Source organism: Psammomys obesus, unplaced genomic scaffold, assembly GCF_907164565.1.
Source record: "Psammomys obesus unplaced genomic scaffold, mPsaObe1.curated_primary_1811, whole genome shotgun sequence".
Classification (NCBI taxonomy): Eukaryota; Metazoa; Chordata; class Mammalia; order Rodentia; family Muridae; genus Psammomys; species Psammomys obesus.
The window spans coordinates 3,540,740-3,564,185 of record NW_026586550.1 but is presented as its reverse complement, the minus strand read 5'-3'; the positions used below and the strand labels follow the sequence as shown (position 1 = coordinate 3,564,185).

General features: G+C 43.2%; 1 protein-coding gene across 4 annotated transcripts in view; it reads right to left on the bottom strand.

Annotated features, from left to right (window-relative positions):
* The window catches only part of Nhsl1 (NHS like 1), a 216,178-nt gene that overhangs the window by 124,484 nt on the left and 68,248 nt on the right, over window positions 1–23,446 (bottom strand). For 2 of the 4 annotated variants that reach the window (XM_055601999.1, XM_055602001.1), the window contains exon 1: window positions 8,038–8,266. The exons of the other annotated variants lie outside the window; for them this stretch is intronic. In XM_055601999.1, coding sequence (XP_055457974.1) covers window positions 8,038–8,239 — 202 coding nt within the window. In that variant the 5' untranslated portion in view covers window positions 8,240–8,266. Of the gene's footprint in view, window positions 1–8,037; window positions 8,267–23,446 lie in introns of those variants that run through there. 4 annotated transcript variants of the gene reach the window in all.

The following is a 23,446-nucleotide window of genomic DNA, read 5'->3' as shown; positions in this document are numbered from 1 at the left end:
GGATAGTTCCATTCTAATCCTTCACGCTTTGTTCCATTTAGTCTGCCATGGGGCCATAGTCTACTGACTCATGTTCCCACAACACCTGTGCACTGACTTACAAAGTATATGACACAGGGTAAGACACAAATGAGACTTCAAAGAGCTGCGAATCTAGGAGAGAGAGGAAGAAAATTACTGAGTCCATGACCCCCAAATGTCCAAAGTATCACTGATACCACTTTTCTGTCTGAAAAATTATATGTGGGTCCCTTTCTTGTTACAGAGAAGTTTCCTGGACAGTTCCATTCTAATGATCTGACTGTTTCCTGATTATCAATCAAGTCAATTGTTACTTTTACTGATTATGATACCTACATAATATTTACTAAGTGAAGCTGTGTTAGAATTAGCCTGGCCTTCACACTAGGGAAATCAAGGGAAAATGGTTAAGAGAAGATCATCATAACACCACATCAGCCACCCTCTCCGTACCAGACAGCCATTACTCCTCTCCTACAGTATCTCTGCTTGCTAAAAGTCAACTTTACTCATCAGTCAAAATAATCAAATGTTCCTACACTGTGCTCAATGAACGCACAGCCTGAGAGCAAATAGCAGGCGGCCACCAACATTAATGTTCCCACAAAGTAAACCTTGTCTTCTGCTACACTCTGAGTTCAGACACTAGGCTAAGACCTACATCTCACCTGCTGTTTCTTTAGCCAGATTCATGAACAAGCATGTGGTGCCCGGCCTGTGAAAACAGCACCATCAAAGAGTCTAAATAGTTATGTTCCCCCATTCAGCTGTAGTTTACTAAGCACCCAGCCTTGGCAGGAGGAGGGATAAGCTTCTGTCCTAAAAGACTTTGCTGTCAAGTTCAAGGCTCAGACTAAAGTAAGCAAGTTAGTATATACCATTGTAAGATAAAGGTAATTACAGGGGATGAAGAAGGCAGAAAAATAACAGAGAAGGAAGTAATCAGCTTTGCCTGGAGGGGTTTAGGAACTACCAAACTACCCAGTTTGGAAGGTTATTTAGGAAGTCAACAGGCACAGGAGGGGCCTGCAGCATTCTGGGAACAGGAAGAGGAAGGAATGCAATACAACACCTAGATTTGTGAAAGAGCTGCAAGTTCACCCACCCACGCACCCCCATTACAATGTAGGAGTTGGGGTGCAGACAGATCAGAGAGCATAAACTCTGTGCTATATGAAGTAATGGGGCCTTTGTTTTGTAGACAGTGGGAGCCCCAAAGACAAACCTCAGTAATTATGCATTTTAGAAAAAAACACTGTGTGGGGCTCTGCTGAAGTTGGTTGTCTGTGGACAGCCAATCATTTGCACTCGGTCCATGATGATAGACTCCCTTTTCTCAGAGGGGTTTTAAAGGTCTTCCTGATTTGGGTGAACTCAGGTCTTGTAAGGACCTTCACATAGCCCTCAGGGCAGATTTACAGGCCAGACCCTTCCTTGATAAGGAAACTGCTCTATCAAGCATCCAGGAATTCCTGGAAAAGCCCTACCCTGCTAAGGAACTTAGTCTAGCAGTGTTGTCAATTGTTCTTGGAGATTAACCCCACACCCGCCATAAGATAATTAAGTACAGTATTTTCCTTCTTGTGATAGGACCATTAAGTAAACCTGACCCACTGACCCCATCAAATCAAACACATTCACCCTCGAAATCCTTCCCTCTGCCCAGGGTTTATATTGCCCTTGATTTCACACGAATAAAGGTACATACTTTCTCACTTCAAGACCATCTGAGATTATCTTCTGCCAGGCCTTGTTTCAATAGGCCTGCCCTCTGGCCTTGTCAGGCCTAGGCCTCACCAGGCCTATGTCTTGGCTGCAAGCTGACCAGGCATGGGCTTTGGACTGCACCTCTGCCATGCTTAGCACAGCAGCTTAACCAAGAGCTGTAACACTTTGGTATTACCATAGGCTTTGGAACACCTGAGCTTCCATTGCTACCAGTGACCTCGCGCTAGAAGAGCTAAACTGGAACACTCTATAGAAAATCTTCTCCACACGCCAGTTTAGCACACTCGGGCCTTACCCTACGGTGCTCTAGCTGCCCGAGAGAAAAGGAACCCCTGGTATCCATCTGGAAGCTGAGCTCCAGGACCCCAGCAGAGATCCAGGCCCTGGCTGAACAGAAAACAGCAATATGGAAGTAGTGTACACTCCAGGATGAAATAAAAAATGGAATGAGAATGAAGAAAGAGCATGTGGAGAGAAGCTCAGAGAAGAGCTAAAGATGCAGCTATGTAAGGAGGAGCAGGTTACTGCAAGCACAGCAGACCCTTAGGAGGTAAAACTAGCATGACTACAGTAAGCTGAAGTGTTTGGTAGAAAATACAGCCATTTCAAAACAACAACAAACTCACCAGGCATGCTGGTGTGTACTATTACCTTTAATCAAGGCACTCAGGAGGCAAAAGCAGGCTGATCTTTGCACTCCAAGAGAGTCTGGTCTACATACTGAGCTCTGAGTTTCAGAGCTACATAGTGAGACCTTGTTTCAAAAAGTGAAAAGAAAACAAAAGAAGAACAACAACAAACTTTTAACTTAATAGAAAATATTATAATTTAAGAAAACCCTTCAAATTACAGAAACAATAGTGAATACTTGTAAATGTATAGGAGGCTGAAAATTATTTTACAACTATTTGTAAAAACAAGAAAAGAAAAAGCTGGGTTTGGTAGTGCATACCATTAATCCCAGCACTTGGAAGGCAGGTGAATCTCTATGAAGACAAGGCCAGTTTGGTCTACACAGCAAATTCCCATCCACCCAGGGCTACATAGTGGTAATCTGTCTCAAAAAGATGAATAAATAAGTAGGAGGAGGAGTAAGGGGAGGAGGAGAGGGAGGAAGGGGAGGAGGAGGAAAAAGAAGTAGTATTAGTTGTTGTTGAAGTTGTTGTTTCAAAAATCTTTTATCATTTAGAAAAGACATTTCAACAACAGAAAAACGCAAAAATGACTTACTTCCAAACTGAAGCCCTGGCAGGAAGCCCCTTATTTTGACAGTAAGATGCTTCAAGTCATTAAAGAAGTGTCTAATTCTCAAACAAGTCCACAAACTCTTTAGCATTAATAAAGATGTTAGATCAAACATCATTTCAATAAAACCTCCAAAATTTAATTTCTTAAAAAAAAAAAAAAGGTCATTTTTTTGCAATAAAACAAGGTACAGAGTCAACAAAGACTGCCAACCTCAAGGGAAAAAGAAATAATCAAAGGTCAATAAAGGGCAATCTCAGCAGAGCAGAGCACTTTCTCTCTCTTTCACAGAATGTGAACGTAAGTAGGAATTTAAGAAAGAAAACAAGTCATCATGCATTGAGAACATTTGTCTAGTGCTTCTGTTAAGATAAAAATCTACTTAACCACTTTCCTGATAAATACAGTGACGCTTAGAATAAATCTTGTTTAGTTTGAACCACAAACTTCAAATGTTCCTTTACCAGTATTTACCAATGCCTTTTAGGCTTCCTTAATGTCAGTGTTGTTCTTGAGTCTCATAATTTTAAAGGTGGTTTACTATGAATAATAATAGGACCCAGTATTAATGTAAAAGTAGACATTTGAACTTGCTGCACTGGATCTTGGCAAACCATTTTTACCTATCATAATATCTGGTTGTTAATAATCCAATTCTAGCTGGGAGCAGTGGCACACGCCTGTAATCCTAGCACTTGGGAGGCAGAGGCAGGTGGATCTCTGTGAGTTTAAGGCCAGCCTGGTCTACAAAGCAAGTCCAGAACAGCCAAGATGACACAGAGAAACCCTGTCTAAAAAAACAAAAATCATCAAAATCATCATCATCATCATCATCCAGTTGTCATAGTGGGCCTGTTCTCTGCAACTCTCTTATGACATGGAATACTAGGATGAAATAATACATAGCTCCTACATACAAATTACATATAGCTCCCACATGCAAAAAATGATCATCTAGGGTATAAATTGTTCATTATCCCTGATACCTACAGAGGCTGCCCTCTTGGGGGTAAGACAGCAGGTGCCAGAGATTGGATCCAGGGTCTCACTCCTCAAATATAGTCTACAGGAAGCTGTATCTCTAGCCTCATGTTTGAAATTACAAGCACTGAAATATAGACAAGTTAGATTTGGCAGTGTTAGTAAGTTCAGATGATGATAAAATCCACATGATGAGAATAAAAATGTTACTTAAAACAAGGCTGTGCATGTCAGTTAACCTTCTATTTGTAGACCTGTCAATTCCAGAATCATCAATCACGCCTCCACCAGCAAAAGGAGAGCTGGGGTGAAACAAAACATGCTCTGAGCGATGAGAGGACACCCCCATCACTACCTCACCTCTCTTGATTTTATTTCAATGAGCAGGAAAGGAGAAGCATAGGGAGGATACGGGTCATTAGTTTTCCTTGAGAACTGTACGTGGTTTTGGTGAAGAACCACTCATTAAACACTGGTTAATTCCATGCTTACAGCTAGAAGACCGCAGAAAACATGAAAATGTTTTAGACAAAATTCCTTTTGTGGGCCTTCTCTAAGCCAATCACTGTACTTTTTCAGTTAGTTTTTTAAACTGCCCTACAGACACCGTCTGTGCTTTTCCACAGAAGCATAAACTCCAAGGCTGCAGGACCTGTGCATCTTCATGTCCTCCACCCTGAACTCAGCAAGCAAGGTTCCCATGAGCCTGCCTTCACCTCACTGCAAAGAAAGCTACACCGAAGTCCCCTGTGCAGCTACTATCTCACTTTCTCCTGTGCGGGCATTTAATGATACTGCTCCTGATTCACTGACTTTCTTGCTTTCCCGTTCTGGCTTTTATAATTACACTGAAGCATAGTGTGCTGAAGTGGGTCATATCACAGTGAGAACAAAAGAACTGATCACTGTGTTAACCACTCAAGCACAAATGTCAGTACAAACAACTTTTAAAATTGTGACAAAATAAGACTAAATACTTAGTGGTGATTGCCTTGAACCTGTTTATATGAATCTTCTAGTAGCTTCTCTTTTTTCAATTATGTGTACACAGGGAAGAAGAGATATGGCACATGAGTGCAAATGCCTTAAGGTTGTGGAGACTTGTATCAGATCCCCTAGAGCTGTAGTTGCAGCCAGTTGTGAGCCACCTGACCGAGGTCATGGGAATGGAATTCAGGTCCTCTGCAAGAGCGGTAGGGGTTCTTAACCTCTGAGCCCTTTCTTCAGCCCCACTTCAGGCAACTTTTTAAACATGGGGAAAAGTCATGTAGTAGAAAGATGCCTACTAGTCACTTCTAATCTTACAAAAAGAATCTTCAAAAGAAATCTTAAGCTATTGTTTTACCTTAGTTTCTGTGGCATAAGTAACAAAGTCAAAGGCTACAGTTATATGCTTGCACTGATAAATACTTCAAAACTAACCACGTAAAGCCAAGCATAGTGGTTCATGTCTTTAATCCTACCAGAGGCCACCCTGGTCTACTTGAGTTCCAAGAAAACCAGGGCTATATAGAGAGACCCTGTCTCAAGAAATAAATAAGTAAATAAATAACCACCCCCAAAGTAACCATGTAAAAACATAAAATGTGACTGTTACTGACCAGCCTAGAGCTTCACGTAATAGAACCTTCTACTTTGCAAAATGAATGGATGTGTTACACAACTTATTATTCACTGAGCATCCAGTGGGCTGGCTGTGCTAAAAGCTGTTATCTAGTGATAGTGTGCAGGAACAACAGACAATCTGGCCTTGAGGCAGCTGGAAACATGCAGATGTAGCTGCAGAGCAGGCCTCCCCAGACCTCACAGAGTGCAAATAAGGCTGACTTTCCAAGTTACCACTGCACCACCTATATCTGTCAGGGCTGAAGGTAGTGGGAGAGGGGAGAAGGACAACCATCTTTCAAAAACATACATGAAATCAAAAGACTGTTCACATTCTGGTAGTTAGACCTGAAAGCCACCTCATGCTCCCATCAGACCATTAAGCCTTAGGTGCTTTTTTATTTGTGACCCTATCTTAATGGCCACCCACGGCAGTGGCAGGTGATCCAGGTAATTCGGTTTCAGCTTCTTTGTTGCCCATCAGAACAAAAACTAAAACCTTGCATAATTTTCCTTAAAGATGGTTCCTCTTTTGATCTACTAGTGTAAACAAATGTCACTTCTACATTTTTCCAAAGGAGAGAATTATAAGGAATAAAGGCCAACTGTTAGAACCTTTCCCTGAGACAGTCAAGGATGAGAGCCAATCTTCTCTTGCAAGCTAAACATGGAAACAATATAATTCTGTGATTTGTAATATACAGGCAGATTTTTACATATTTTCCCTAACTCCATCTGTCAAAATTATGATATTTATTCTGGGACAATTATTTCTAAGAACCTATAAATGTACATGCTGTAGCTGGCCCCCATTTACACACAGGAGGCTACAGTGCACCCTTATTACATGAAGGGATAAAAGGCACTGTGTTTTGTGTTACAAATAAACAAGCCCTCCCTTCCTTTAGAACTTGCCCCTGTCTTCACAACAACTTCCTTATTTTCTATAAGTCAAGTATACACTACCTGCTTCACTTTCCAAGTAAACCTAATGCATACAAATTCGGTCTCTATCCCTTTAATGTTAATTTACATGAACCATGGACAGTAGAAGTCATAAAGAAAGCCACATGCTCACACGTATACAGTCTTCAGCGGAAACTTGACAGCAGTTGGTCTGAAGCAAAATAAGTTCTGAGAAGCAACTTCTGGCAAAGGCTAAAAGAGTCAAAAGTGCACCCTCTTGCAACCACAGCACTCTGGTGTCCACCCTACAAACATGTTTAGTTCAAACATTACAGCACAGTCACTTGCCAAAACCACAGCTTATTCCTGATTTAGAAAAGTAGTTCACAGATTTTAAACTATACAGCTCCAGCCAGAAAGCAAATGCCTGTTCCAACACTGGCAATTACATACAGTGTCAAGTGAAAAGCCAAGTTTTAAAGCTCAGTACGGGTGGACCACTCATGACCAGCTCCCTGACATAAGAAACATCTTCAAAGAATATTAATTAGTTCTTCCTCTGCCACAGTTCAGCAGACAAGCACAAGCAGGTTGACACCCACTGTCCTTGTAAAGAGTGACCATGCACCCAGAAGCACACAGGTTAGTTCATTTTCACATTTCTGCAGTTTGGATTCTCAAAGGATAGGGAAGAGAGGTCCCTGAGACTCTCTAGCAAGGTTTCTCTTGACAGAGAGAGAACACAATCAACAAGCCACACACAGTCCTGGCACTGTCCGGGCCAGGCTCCTTAATAACACAGAAGTGCTTCCCTGTTGGACTTCGGACAACATCCAATGCAGAGGCCGTCTTGGAGCTAAACGATGCAGTCCCTACAGCAGACATACTAACAGATCAGAAATTCCACATGGTAAATAGGGAGTGTTACAAAATACCAGAATGTACCCCTTTCCTCCAGCAGAACTGTAGTTTTCCTTACCTTTGGGGGAGGGGGGTGCGTCTAACATGTTAATCCTGAGAACAGACACCAACACTGAGGAGGAACTTGACAGAAATCCAAAACTCTTTCTGGCCAAGGTAAACCTCTTGTGTATCCCTTTCCCCCTGTGTCATACTCAACACCTGTCTAATTCAAGCATCCACAGAAACCATTCATCTTCTCAGGAAAAAGGTGCAAAAAGACCCTCCACAAACCCCCAAGCTTTCTAGAGCAGTTACAGAAAAGAGCTCGTGATTTGGCCCAGACTGCAAGATCCCGTCTGTGGTGCTATCTTCTCATTGACTTTACTTAAATTACAGGAGAGCATGGGTTGGGAAAGGGAGAGCACCTGCAGCAAACATCAGCTGTTTAACCTTTCTGGAGGCTACAGTCTCAGGAGCAGTTTTTATTTTAGACATGTAAACAAATGAATGATACTGAATTCCAACTCAGAAACAAACTCCTAATGGGGTGGGGTGGGGCATGACAAGAAATCATTGATAGAAACAGAGAATTTTATAGAACAAACTTTTAAAAAGATGTTTTAAATTTAAAAAAAAAATTCAAGTCACCTTTTCTGGGCTGGGTTCTGTATATCCAGTTCTCATCATCTGCTTCCACCTGCTGCCCACAGACAGACAGCTCTCCATCACTGCGAAACAGCCTCTTTGTCTGCCTGGACAGGGAGGAGAAATTTATCCAACTCACAGCACGTGAGAGGGAGCCTGGATTTGCCTTGAGTCTGAAGGAACCTGAGGAGCCTTCCTTTTTCATCTTCTTTCACATCAAAATCCTCTAGAGACAAAAGGGCAGCCCAACAAACAAAAAGCTGGCTTTGTAGAATTGGCCCGGGTCCTCGAAAGGAGCCTGCCCCTTTCCACTTACCCAGACAATGCTGAGACTCGGGAAGGCTTTGTGTTTCTGCGTGCCCGATTAAAAGGGAAAGGAAAATGAAGGATTAAAGATACATTTTTAAAAAATGGTTTACTCTAGCCACATTGCGGCACCAATTTCTGGCGGGAGGTCCACAGGCAAAAAAAAAAAAAAAGAAAAAAAAAGTGCAACCTTTAAAAAAAAAAGCAGTGTAGTCATTTCAGACACACTTGCCAAGACTTTGCGAAGACAAGCCAAGGTACCCCGACTCTTGGCTGTATGGCTAGCATCCTTAAATGTAATCCTATGCCTCTCCAGCGCATCTTTCCTTCTGAAGGCAGAAAGCCAAGCTTCTGGTGGAGGAACTAACTCCTCACCCTTCGGAAAATGATCCAGAGTCAAGCAGGCCCCCAGTTTAAAGTTCACCCACACAGGTTACTCAGGAGAAATCAAAGGCTCGGCTCTGTTGTCCCGGCACAGGGCAGAATCATAAACCGCCCACTTGCCCTCCTTCCCATCTGGGAAGCGCTACTCCGCAGGATTCCACAAACAATAAAGCGGGCTGCGCGGCCACAGCTAGGATTACAGAGTAAGCACTCCTGCGGAAGATGACAGGCTTGCCCGACACTGAAGGCTCCTCATTGGAGACAGAGAGCCCCGCCCCTCCACAAACCATACTTCAGTGGTGGCTCAAACTTCTGAACTGCAAAGAAATGGAAAAGCAAACCTGTGCAGAAAGTAGGCATCTGCAGATTACAAAAAGAATTTGATTACCAATTATTGAACCCACTTCTGTAAAAGCGTATCGGCAGGAGCGCTTTTAACGTGGTTTCTAGTCCAGTGTTCTTAGAGGGGTTAAAGAATGCCACTGGAAGGGATAAGGTAAGCGGTTTCACTTCGTTTCCTGCTTTCAGCAAAGGTGAAATGCAGCCATGTTTGTACCTGTTCCTGCCTCCCCTTCCTGCTATCAGCAGGCAGAAGGTGGAGCCAAGCACCACCCTCTTCAGCCTAGCCATAGGAGGTAAACCTCTGCCACCTTTCAATGGCCACCCAATCAGAAAGAATCCTCTCTGAGCAATCAGCTACCTGCTAAAGCAAACCACCTAGAAATCCTACCTTGCAGTTCATTGGGGCGTAGCACCTCCCCTGGGCATTATGCCTTGGTCCTAAACAGCAGCATCCTCTGCCCCAGAGTGAAGCTCAGAGGGAGGCAACAGCAACAAGAAATTAGTCATATCAACACTAACAAGTTTGCTGGAAAATAACCTGATTAAAAGTTCTAAAAGCAGCTGGGCTGTGGCAAAGGCCTTTCATCCCAGCACACAGTAGGCAAAGGCAGGAGGATCTCTGAGTTTCAGGCCAGCCTGTCATCACAGTGAGTTCCAGGAGAGCCAGGGATACAGAAGGAAACTGGAAAAACAAACAAAAAGTTCTAAAAGTGAACTTGTGTCCCAAGTGTATTCCAACTCTCTGAGACTGTAAGAAAAGACTCTTCAAGCACAGCAAGCCTAAGATGTTCACGGAAAAGGACATAGAGCAGAGCCCCTAGGACAGTCCATTTTCATGCTACATAAGACGACACTGGGACTGAAGAGCAAGTAACAAACAATCCAGTTAGCATTGATGAGGACTTAAAAGCTAACAGGGTTCTCAAGAGACCTCAGGGCTTAAATCCCTAGGGAAACTCAAGCCTGTGTATTCTATGCCAGAGCAGTGGCCAAGGACGCAAGGATTATGGCAGGTACCATGGGTCAAAGGTGCATGTCTACCGGGTGTGTTGGGCCTGCCTTAGCTTAGTTTTCAATGATTTATCCATGTTGACCATTATTACAAGTGCAGAGGTGATATAACTGTCAGGCACAGTGGTGCACACCCACTGGATAATGAAAAACTTCAAGGTCATCTTCCACTCTATGTACAGCAGCCAACATTATATGTATGTGGCATCCTGTCTCAAGAAAACAAAAAGAACTAAAAATAAGATAAGGAATTTTTAAAATCACTTCAGAAAAAATGTTTAAGAGTCCACAGTGCTTTTAGCCTTACAGAGCTTCATGGGACTGTTCCCCAGTACATACCTCTGCCCCCTAAGAATGCATAGACCCCAAACAATGAGCACAATTCCTTCCAACTTGCCGTCTACATCTCACACATAGCTGCATTTGTAACTTAAAGCTATCTAAGCTTCACAATAAATCCCTTGCAGTCCCTAATACACCAGAAGAGCAGCTGCACCTCTTCAACAGTCCTCTTGGAGCGCGTGCGGTTCTGGTGTGCCCAGTCTAATAACCAGTGTGTGCATCTCACATATTCTCCGCCTAGCATACATCTACCAAGAAGCCAATGGAGGGCGAGAAGAAAACGTACTTCAAGCAACTAAGACGAATAATTGGAGTATCAGAGCCAAGACTCAGAACTCTCCCTTAAAATTGTTTATATTTATATCAACAACTGAAATTACTTGAAAAATTAATTTTACCCTAAATGTAGGCAAACTAATAAAACTGTTCCTACAAACCACAGAACAGAAGTGATTAAACAATCCTCCATATAATGTCTATGGCCTAGATCAGTAAGTAGTTCTCCTCCTATAGGTCTTTGGGGGGGTCACATATCAGATATTTATGTTATGATTCATAACAGTGGCAAAATTATATAATTATAGAGAAGCAACAAAATAATTTTATGGCTGGGAGTCACCACAACATGAAGAACTATGTTAATGTTAAAGTGTCAAAGCATTAGGAAGTCTGAGAACCACTGGCCTAGATGGTTGAATAATTGCTAAAACAAAATAAAACCACATACATTAAGTAATTTAATAACTGGATTAAACTTGCTATTGGCCACAGTGAATACAATGGCTCAGCCACGGTGAATAAAGCTTTATTTATGCTCTATGTGGGTTCCAGTTACCTGAGAGGAGCCCAAGTGAGCGGCCTCGGAGGTTTCTACACTCATTTAAGCTACATTCATTTAGCAACTACAAAGACCACACACCTTAACCAACCCAGGGCCATGGGTACTATGTACATGGGTAAGCCTCACAGATCGTGCCAAAATCTTTATAATATTGCTATTGAGGAGTAGCCTAACCATTACAGTATCATTGGTTTTCTTAAATAACTTCAGTCAGAACCTTCAAAATTGCAAAATCTTGTAATTTAGCCATGTTTTCCCATTAAAAGCTATGAGAGTACACCCCTCTCAGAGCTTTTAAACAGACATGCTGAACAGATTTGCTCCCACTCCCCCTGTGCTGGGTTTTCCCATGTCCCCTCCTGCCATCAAGCTGTTACTCTGCAACTTCTGCTGTCATCACGTGGGCCAACACTGCTCCCTCCTACCACTCTGCCACGGCTGTGCTTCAGGCACCGGGAAAGCAGATAAACAAGCTTGCTGAAATTATATGTTTAGCAGGAGTCTGTGAGGCCTTGCAGAATGAAATGTGTTGCTTTATTACAAGGGCTTTGTGATAGCTGCCTCCCACTAGTACCTTGTCCTTTACTTGTGTGACTGAAGCCCAAAGGTCAGAACGACTGGATAGTAATGCCAGGATGGACCAACTGCCTCTTTTATATTAAGTCTTGGCCCGTTTGGATCACTTACCAATCACTACTAACAATGCTAGAAGAAAATGTATTGTTTCAGGAATAACCTAAATAATAAATAAAAGTTATCTAGAAAAATTGAGAGGGAAAGTTCTGGAACCATCTCCCTGAGTCATTGCCCATGAATTTGAAGAGATTTATTTTCTACAAAGAGTCAATAGGGTAGATTAGATGCATTCAGAAGCCTTTTGCTTTTCATCCATCAACAGATACCAGAATCCTTAAAATGGAGGGTAGTCAAATCAAAGTTTTCCATTTAATAGAAACTGTTGAACATGACAGCATATACGATGAAACAAACCCCTCCACTAATCAGGCATGAAATTACCCTACTTGCCATCTGTGTAAAATGCCAGCCAAGAGTAGGAACTCATTTCAAGTGCCATGGAATTCTTTCGGCCTCTAAGCGACTTCTAATTTCCACATATACCTCATCTGCTCTGTTGAAGCCAGAAGGGGAGAGAGGAGGCTAACAGAAGATAGTGTTGAGTGTGGGCTTGGTCACCCTGGAGGGTAAAGGGGAGCTTTTAAACAGAGACAAAAGGGTGGGAGGCACACACAGCAGTAGGCAGCTTGAAATGGGGGGCGGGGTGGGGGGAAGCACTGCAATTTGGCTCTTATCACATTACCACCCAGATCTCCAGACAACCCTCAGAGACCTTTTACTTCTGGATAGGGCAGAAGAGATTTCCCAACTGTCACTTCTTATGAATAATTTAAGGACAGAGTTAAGTGGAAATCTTTCTGTACAGTTATTTGAACACACAATAATGTTAGTTGGCTTTGGAGACAGGGTTGTTTGGCATTTTTTTTTTTTTTTATGCTTGGTTAGTTTGGTGTTTGTTTGGTTGAGACAGGGTTTCAAGTAGTCCAGGTTGGGCTCAAATTCCCTATGTAGCCAAGACTGACCTTAAACTCTTGATCTACCTATCCATACCTCCTGAGTGCTGGGATAGTCCCAACTGTATCTAAGAAACAAAACAAAAACACAGAAACGAAGTCATGTTACTTACTCCCTTGACCACACCCAAACTCTCACCTACTACTGAATCAATGTTCAAAAGAAAGAAATATTGGCTCTGGGAGCGGGGAGAGGTGGCGCATACCTGTACTCCCAACATTTGGAAGACACAGGGAAGGAGGATCAGAAGCTCAAGGTTGTCCTTGGCTACGTGGGGAGCTTGAGGCCAGCCTTGACCTACAACAGACACTGTCTTAAAATAAAAATGCCAAGTGCCTACCAGGGACCTGTAGATCTATAACTCCAACACTCCAGGGGCTGAGGAAGGAAAATCATGACTTCTGTGCCACCTTGGGTTAAAGGTTTGGTTTTAGAAGCCATTTGTTCCTCTCTATGAATGAGTAATATTCTCACGTGAAGAGAATAAACATACACATCTGTCTAACGTTCCACATCTGTGAGTCACAAAAGGCCTCCTTAAAAATCTGATACCCCACTGGTCCCATGGGATCACCTGATACAAGAGCAGCATTGGTCCCCTGGGTCCCCTGAGGTGAAGCACATTGCAAGGACCACGCCAGCAGCGGGCGGTTGACAGAGTGACAGAGCATGGTACCACCAGAGTTTGTGAAGCAGTCAACAGCCAAAATGGCGACGTCTGCACCCAGTTACAACACATCTAAGGGTTCAGGAGAGAAAATTCCCTAAACCGAGTTGCTATTGCTATTTTTCAGGCACAAGGGTCAAAGGTAAAACTCTGAAATGAAACTCTAAACAGTCTTTGAAAATGTTGACTTCATTGCTCTTGATACCTTTCCAGCAGCCTCTGCAGTGACTGCTATAGTTATTAATGTTTCCGCCTACTCAATCAGCTTTTTATAAGGCTTATTAAACACATAAATCACGAGGGATCATATTAAAATACAAAATCTGATTCAGACTTAAGGCAGGACCTGAAATTCTGAATTCCAAAAAGCAGCTAGATGATAGCACTGTTGCAGATCATGTCTGAGACAACATGTCCCGGAGGACAGGGATTCGCTGTGAAGGAGTGAACAATAGAGCCATCTATTCACTTCCATGTACATTTTTTGAGCTTATGCTTCAAGATAAGGACATAATTAGACCTTCACGGTAATCAATCCTTTATCACCAAATCCCCAAAATCGAAAGCTAAGCTGGCAATAGAAACATAATCTGAATTAAAGAGTGAATAATAAAATCTCATTGCCTCACAAAGTTATTCTGCCTAGTTTTACAAAAGACTCCATGCCCATCTTAATTTGTCCAGACATAAATATTTGCTCTCATCACCCGAATTCTATAATTGGGTCATTGATTTCATTAATTGTTGCAGTGAACATGCAACCAAAATCAAAAGAGCAGCTTCACACTCTCCTTGGTTCTCCAAAGAGACGGGCAGGGCCCTGGACTTGTCAGATGAACTTAAATGGTCAGACCAAAGGGTGTTTGTTTGTTTTGCTTTTTTCCTAGTAGATGTTTATGATAAAAAAAAAAAAAAAAGTTTTCAGTCAACCCAAAGCAACCTCTCGAAGCATTCATTCCATTTTCTGGCTCTCTAACTATATTCACCTTGGCTTACACAGTACACTGTGTCAAGCTGGTTTTTTCAAGGGCTTGTTTTCAATTCAACCCGCCTTTGCCACATTTCCACTCCAAGTCAGGAACACATGCTCATCTCAGCAACACTAGCAGTGATTTGGGAGTGCAACTACCCAGGCCTCAGTTTGTATCAGATTATGAGTCATCTCCAGAGGTGGAAAAGAGGCCAGGTAAAGGAATCAGTTCAAATATGTATTGATTGTATGCTAGGAAATGAGCCAGGCTGTAAAATAGAAAAGATGGTGCTAGCTCAGGAGGGTAATGCTCACTGCACCATACAAACGTTCACAGTTGCTTGTGACATAACAGCAAACTAGGGCGGAAGACAAGCCTCGTGGGGCTTATTTCGATGAGAAACACTCCAGGCTGTTTCTTGTGGTCAGAGAGATTTGATCCATGGGTGCTACTTTGGTAAAGCAGCTCTCTGGTGTGGGAGTTGGGGGATGAAAGAAGCCTTGTTTTACAGTATTTGCCAGTTTCCATGGTGTAAAAACTCCCACCAAGGTCAATTTTAAGCTGGCAATAATTTACAATCAGCTGCTAAAATCCTGAAAATCTAAGAACTGGCTATCATACCACTGAATTTGGCCAGCATATACTGTAGCAAAACAATGACTTGGTAGAAAATAAACAACAGAACAGGTTTGTTTTTGTAGTACAGGTAGGAGGGCAATGCCTGAGTGACCTTATATGGGGAGCAGGTGTACACCTATGATTGGATTATATAACCCCAGTTCCAGAGGATCCAGCACCCTCCTGTGGCCTCTGTGGGCACCTGCACACAATGCTACATATATACACTCACACACACATACATACACATGAAATGTTAAACAAATAAATCTTTTTTTTAAAAAATGAGATTAGCTATTATCCTGGGTTTTCTTGGGTGAGCTCTTAATGAAACTTCATACATCCTTTCCTCATAAGTAAGAAAGAGAGACAGAGACAGAAGAGGAAAAAGCAGGTAAGCATAAAGGTAAGCTCCCTGGATCTCCCTGGATGCTGCTTCTGGATATAAAAAAACCAGGAGCTGGGGCTTGCTGGAGACCCTACAGAAGGCAACCTCTGACCTCCAGGACTGGTTGCTGGAGACCCTACAGAAGGCACAACCTCTGACCTCCAGGACTGGTTGCTGGAGACACTACAGAAGGCAACCTCTGACCTCCAGGACTGGTTGCTGGAGACCCTACAGAAGGCAACTTCTGACCTCCAGGACTGGCAAAGAACACACACTCCCTTGTTTTAAGCCACCAAGTTTGAGAGGGATTCTCTTTTTGTTTTGTTTTTTCATGACAGGGTTTTTCTCTGTGTACCCCTGGTGGTCCCGGAACTCACTCTGTAGGCCAGGCTGGCCTCAAACTCAGAGGTTTGCCTGCCTCTGCCTCCCAAGGCATGTGCCAGTTTACCTTACTTAAAATGGTAACACCAACTCAGGTTTAAAAATAAACAAATGAAAAGGGAAAAGTATACATCCCTATGAGGCCAAAGCTCAGGAGGCTGAAGCAAAAGGATAGTGATGAATTAGGGGCCAGTCTGGGCCACACAGACAGAATGAAAGCATGTTTCAAAAAAGGAAACAAATGTAACTAATACTGACAACAATAATAGTAATTATGATAGCAAAATACTCCAAAGTTAAGCTTTCTCCTCCCTTTCTCTCACAGCATGTTCTGAACAGGTGTTAAAGTTTGCTTTACTGGTAATTTTTTTTAAAGCAACACAGAAAAGAAGGCACCAGTCTCTCTCTACTGATAGTTGATAAGAAAAACACACCTAGCTAAAGGTAGATTAAAACAAACAAACAAACAAAAAACAAAGTTAATCATAGTGAATCATTTGTTCATAACTGAAATACTGTTTCAGCACAAAGGCAGTTACAGTCAATTGCAGTGTGTGTTACAGATCAGGCAGATGTCACTTGAGAAAATTGCATTACTCAAGAACCAACTAAGTGTCACTTAAAAATTAATACTAAGTGTCACTTAAAAATTAATATGTAAGTATATTATTTGGCCAAAGCCAGATGAGACCTCCCCACAATATTAGATTACATTGAAGGCTTAGAAAAGATCAAAATCTGACTTTCTTGACGAGGCTATGGCCTCTGAGGAAAGAAATCAATAGTGTAATCCAGTGTTTGTCCAGTTGTCTAATAAAGGTGGGAGAGGGATGCAGACAGACAAGATGATTGATCGGACTTGTTTGTGAGTGCCTAGGGCAGCAAGGCTCTATGTCTGACAGGCTGGCACTGCGACACAGCTGGGCCAGACCTCACTGAAATGTATTTGTTCCTAGATTCTCAACCACGTAGAATGTTAGAACCATGTTTTATGAAGGATTCTTGTTCAGTAGATCATGTGCTCGGAGTTTATTTTTGCTCGGCACTGCTGTTTTCAAAGCACTTCTCTTCCTGGGCTGTGCAAAGTACGTTCCTCATCCCCATTTAAGATCAGTCTGCTCTAAACAAACAAACAACGTCGTTTTTGTTACAGGTGCAGCTGCCAACCTAGATGCTACCTCTGTTTCAAATGTTATATGCAAAGACAAAAGAGTAAAAAATGGCCGCCACTTTTCTAATTTTAATATTTAAAACTGTCTTAGATGCACCAAACGCAGGGGCTGGCAATGTAGTTCAGTGGTAGCATACTTGCCCAGCCTATGCAAGTTTCCTCCCTCTCAATAAAAACAAAAACCGAGACAAAAAGTAAAGAGGGGAAAAGTTGCAAAGCAATACAAAATATGGAAGCTACCTCCAAAGGGGCCGCCAGGACACCTCACCAATGTCAATAGGTCCCTGAGTCTGACCACTTAGAGGCACCCAGAAGGAAGCGGATGGTGCCTCTAACTGTCACCATGAAAATGAAACCCCGTACTTCATAGTACATTTCAGTAACAGAAGCTTGAGACCAGGACCTCAGAGATGACCTGCTCCCTCTGCTACAAATGAGGGAAGAGTCGCCGTGGTCACCTGCTGCACAGACGTTCTCCATCTAAGCCGTTTACTCCAATAGGGCCCAGCACCAAGCAGGTGCTCAGTTACACTGTTAGAAATTGTCGCTTCCTGGCAAAACTGAGACCCACAGCCTGACACAGGTAAAAGTAACACCAACAACAGGGATAAACAGCCATTTTCCAAGATCACGCCTTTCCGACAGCATGGAACCTGAATGCCATGCCCCCTCCCGCTGCCTTGAGCCACCAGAAACATCCATCCACAGAGCAGACATATGGCAATAAAAAAAATTCTGAGGTTAACACCAAAAATTGATCCCTTAAAACATATTCTTACTAAATTTTAACACCTGGACAAGAAAAAAAAAAAGTTCCTCAGAGAAAATTAACTCTGCCAGACCTGTGGCATTATGTGTAAGAGATTCAACTCAGAGCAGCTGGCTCTATCAGAAAAGTCGTTTACCTCATTCTACTGAAAAATCTTATCTGAAATCCTGTCTTAGATGTGGAGCACATGTCAAAACATGATTTGTCTTGCTGTAGGTGATCAGCATGTGGCAAAACACTACAACCCACCTGCAAAAAAGCCGCTACCGGTGAAAAAGCCGCTACCGGTGAGAAAGCCGCTACCGGTGAGAAAGCCGCTACCGGTGAGAAAGCCACTACCAGTGAAAAAGCCACTACCGGTGAAAAAGCTGGTGGAGGCACTGGGAAATAGTATTCAAATCCAAACATTGCCCAGGACCGAGCTAGAGACCGGTTAAACAAAACAAACAAACAAACAAAAAAAAAAAAAAAAAAAAAAACGGCTTCAACTTCAAACCTGGGCATGCTTCACAAAATAGGAAGTCAAGTACCCATCCATTTTGGCAGCATGCCGGGTAAAATTCAGCAAAGTTCTACCATGCTTTGGGCACAGCATGGATGCATGGATGAAGGATAAAGGACAGAACAGAAGCTAAAAAGAAGCTCAGTGGTCCAAAGCACAGACTGTTCCTCCAGAGGACCTAGGTTTGATTCCCCACACCCACAGGTACCTCACAGTCATCAGTAACTCCAGCTCCAGGGGCTTACAATGCATTCCTCTGGCCTCTGCAGACACCAGGCATGCAAAATGCTACACAGGCATGCAAACAGGCAAAACACCCAGACACATAAAATTAAAGCAACGCAAAATTAAAAACAGAAAAGGACAGGACAAAAAGAAGAAATGGTGGCATGTGCTTGAGACAGGAGGATTCATTCCCAGGGTTCACTAGCCCAGGAATGGCTGGTAAATGGGAATGGTTCACTAGCTTAGCGCAGGCTTCTGGTGAGCTCAAGGCCAGTAGAAAATCCTGCCTCAGGAGAAAAAGAAAAATCACAAGGTGAACGGCTCCCGAGGAATGAGGAAAACACATACATACACACGCACACGCGCGCGCGCGCACACGCACACGCACACAAACAAGAGCTTTATTGCAGGCATTGCTTCGTTTAAAATCAGTGCTTCACAATTGGGCCTGGTCCCAAGAGACCTCTGTGAGTGCTCAGATACAGACTCCTAGCTCTGCTTCCCCTGCTCGGAACCTCTGCAGAAGAACCTGAGAGCCTCCTGGACGTCTATCAGACATACACGGGGAGAGTTGGCCCATGCACTGCCTGGACAGCGTATAGCAGACATGGACACTCAACAGCCTGCCCACAGATAAAGAGCTGCCTTCCAGCGGTGATCTGTGTGAAGAACAAGTATGTACTTCAACGGGGACTAACCAATCCCTCCCTTCTAGTCACACACAAGAGGCCTCAGGTTTAGCCAAACAACCTGTGGCACTCTCTCCGCTGACATAAAAACCTCACTTTACCCCACTTCCCTCTCTCAGTTCCACCTCCTACTCAAAGCATGAAGAGATTTGCTCACCACAGTTTCAATCTCATTTGCATGTTCATTTCTCTCTGATCCCTCCTGTCACGGCGTGTCCCCTAGCACCGCCCAGCTCTCAAGCCCATCCGTGTGCATCTGTCTATAACTGGTACACTCTCTGCCTCCACTTCCTTATCCCTGAAGTGCGTGTTCACTCTGCTTCTTTAGTCTCCAGTTACCTTGCAAAGAGACAGACGTCTAGAGGACAGCCATAGCTCCCGTTAACATGAGTCTTGACTTTGTTCTCCTTTCTTCCCCTAAGGAAAGCGCCATCTACACCCCTCCACTTTGGCTCCCCATAGGCTGGCGCTCAGGAACAGCAGTTCAGCTCTCAGACCCTGTCAACCCTTGCTTCAAAAGCCCACACTACACTCTGCCTGTAGAGCACACCCATACAACTAAGGCCCCAGCTCGGAGCTTAGTCTCGCCTATTGTCCTGAAAGCATAACTTCTGATCTTGCCATGTGGCTAGCCTCAGGAATCAATCACAGAGAAGTTCCTGAGTTTGCGTGGTTTCTTAGATCCCAGTCTCTTGCATCAGCCCTTTCCCTGTCTCCAATGATGAACGAATTTTAACTTCGGGAAGTCATTGGATATGGCGAGAAGAAAGACTTCAGTATTTTCCTTTCCTCTTTTAGAAATGTGCTGAGACAACACAGAATGGCAGACGTCACAAATATTTAAATCAGGCAAGAGCTGGACCTTGATTTCAACATTTGTATTCATTGACAGCAGCTTCTGTGAAGCACAACAATAGCGCCACCTGGTGGGAAAGGCATCAACCACACAGAACTACTCCGAGAAATCACTGCCACTTTCAGATGCGTCTTTTTGAGAAATTGCAGAACATTAATCTCCCAAAGGAATAGGTAGGAAACTATTAGTACCAGATCTCCAAGGAGTAAAAACACTAGTAGTTAATACCACACTGTAGGCTGAAGGTGAATGGATGAAGAGATGAAAGTATGCAAACCTTCTTGAACTTGATCTTAGCTATTTAATTATTCAGTCTTATACCCAGATAGCATTTTAGCATAATTATTCTCATAAAAAATTAAAACAAATCTGTACAGGACCTTTAAGAAAACAACGTAATCTTCTGTTCAAAAGGTTAAACAAAGAAAGCTGGGAAGCAGCGTAGTTGATAGAGTTCCTGTGTGCCATGCACAAGGCCCTGGCTTGAGTCCCCAGCACCTTAAACAGGACCAATACTGACATGGTGGTGCATGCCTGTAACCCAGCACTTCTGGAGGCAGACACAGATCAGGTCACTGTTGGTTGACGAGGCCTGGGATATACAAGACTTTGTCTCAAAGTAAACCAGACTGCCGCCTTTTTTTTTTTTTTAAGTACATAGGCAACTTAGAAGTAGGCCTAGTACTGATATTTTTTAAGTACCTGTCAATCTACCCTAAGAGAAAGAAGAAAATGAAATGGAAATTGTCGGACTTGAGGGCTCCCTTAATTCAAACACTGTGAAAATTATGCAGGCAGAGTGAAGCATTGGAAGGGGGCACGTGGGCAAATAACTGTTTTTAAGGAAAATATGGATACATTTTATAGGCCGGTCTGAAGGTTGTTCTCTACAGTGTATTTAGCAACGTGGCAATGAGCTGCTTCCTCTTTCTCAGAGTCTGAGAAAAGCTTCTGTCTGTGGACAATAATGAACCTTTCCAAAAGCACCGACACACAGCAGCAGCTACTCAGCGAGCGCCAAAGCCCCAGCACCAGTTACCAGAACTTCCCTTATCAATGGAAGGGCCCTGCCTCCTTCTCTTCCCCGCGGCCTTCCCTAGCCAGTTCCTCTGTTTAAGCAGCTCAGTTCAACTTTTAGAACTGAAGTTTCATGTACCAGATGTCTAGATGAATCTCACCTGAAGGCCTTTAGAACAAACATATAGTACACTTCTACACAAGAAAAGCGAGTGCCATTCAGACTGGCTGAGTCCTGAAGAAGATGGAACTCCTCCTGACAGTTTATGCACCCTGATACCAAGCACAGAAGGTGTTAGGCCATTGTCCTCCGAGGTGGTCAGTAGCACTGGAAGTCTAGAAGCCCTCTCATTATTGCAATCCCAGCTCTTTCCTCTAACCAGGCTTCAGGTTTGGCTTTGGAAACAGTAACACACACAAACACACCTTGATACACAGTTCAAGTACATCTGTGAGTCAAGCTTCCACTTCCTCTCGGGGTTCCAAGTGGTCCTTGGTGACATAGAATTCACTCATTCACAATAGTGCAAACTCAGTCATACTGAATACTTACACACTCAAGGATTATGACCTTCCCACACAACACTCAAATCAGCAGCTAGCTAAAGCTAAAAATAAAAAGAACTCCAACCCTTAGCACTAGAAAGTACTTCCTTTCAACCTACTGTAAAACAGCCACCTCACTTTCATTAGCAGATGAGAAATGAGTCAGCCCTTTCCATCCGCAGACAGGCTCGAGGCGCAGCTCCCACACATTAGACTTCACGCGGCCTTTTTGTTGGTAGTGTTCTTCCCTTCAGGTCACAGATCATAGTATTTAGCAACACAAAGAAAGGAGGGGGTCACAGTTATGAATTAGTAAACTGCCAAGACTTCCATTTGTTAATTCAGCCCAACTTCAAAGGGGGTTTTGAGCAGAGCCTCAGCTCTTGGGAATTAACCTTCAGAAAAGTACTGAATCAAAAAGTGAATTGGCCAGTTTTCTTGGCCAATTTTCTCCCAAGACTGGCATTACGGGAAATCTGCTCTGCTGTAAGCAAAGGAGAAAAATCTCTTCCTATGCAAATAAATTTTGTTTACCTCAGACAAAGTTTTGTGAGGACTGCTGGTCTCTTCCAAGTGCAGGACCTTCCACACTTTGATATGCTGATCATACCATGAGTTTCTAAAGACGAGGGAGGACTATTTGATCACATAAATTATGGGGGAGGAAAGAAGTGGGTGCTGCAAGCAAGGGGTTAAGAAAAAAGACTTCTCTAAATTTCCGGTTTGTTTGGTCTTTCATGGCACAGAACAATCAAATTTCCATTCACGGCTATTTCAGCACTAGATGTGACTCTGAAAGCATTTGGGAGAATGAAGCTGACAGGAGCCAAATCTCTGACAGCTTTTCTCGCCACGAATGCCAGCTTCCCTGGACTCCTCAAACTCCCTGGCTCTGCACAACAATACCCCGACTTACCTGTTCTGAGGACCAAGGTGGGGCTGTGGTGCATTTTCCCCAAACGCTTTGATCCAAGCGCACCAGTATGTGTTGGTATTTTTAAAGTGTGGCTGTGAATAGGAGTTACCTCCGGAGCTTTTAACTCTACAGATGTGTGGGCCCAATGCCAAGTGCTCAGAATTGTAAGAAAGAACAGCCAGAGCTGAAACCACTTCTCCTCAGAAGATCAAAAGAATAGACACAAAGTTAGGGCATGTACAGCAATTCAGCCCACTGACATTAACAAAAAGAAAGGGCTACATAGAAAGGTTGTGATGAGTCCCTAAACTGTCAGTCACAGGTAGCCTTCCTCAGAGAAAGAAATCATAAACCCTTACTCAGTACATACCCTGGTCTGGTACAGCAGCTGCCACTAGGTGCTGCTCTTCACACCTGAGCTAATTCTCAGTGTCCCCTACCCAAGCCCCTAGCAGTTCAACATTTCTTGGGCCTTGGGAGGTCAACTTAGAAAGTCAAAACTTCACAAAGTAAAAAGCTGCCCACAGCCGATGCCAACGCTATTGTGCAACGTGCAACACGGGGCAGAGGCTGCTGCAGGTCTTGTAAGTTATCTGTGGTTGGAAACCAGTTGCTGGCTAAACAATTAAACCATTTCATGTGCACACTTTTGGCATGGCATATGTCAGAAAAACTGAACTGGCACAAAAAGAAGTGAATAGCTAAAATTTTAAAACTACTAAAAGTTTTAAGGATCAGTTTTAACATAACAGGAAACACTGGGCTAGATATAAAAGAACTTTCTCCTGTGCAGATATTTTAATCCTCACAAGACATGACGATAGATACGGGCTGCTCCTGGCTCTCTATCTTCGTGTGTGTGTTACAGGAACTATACACT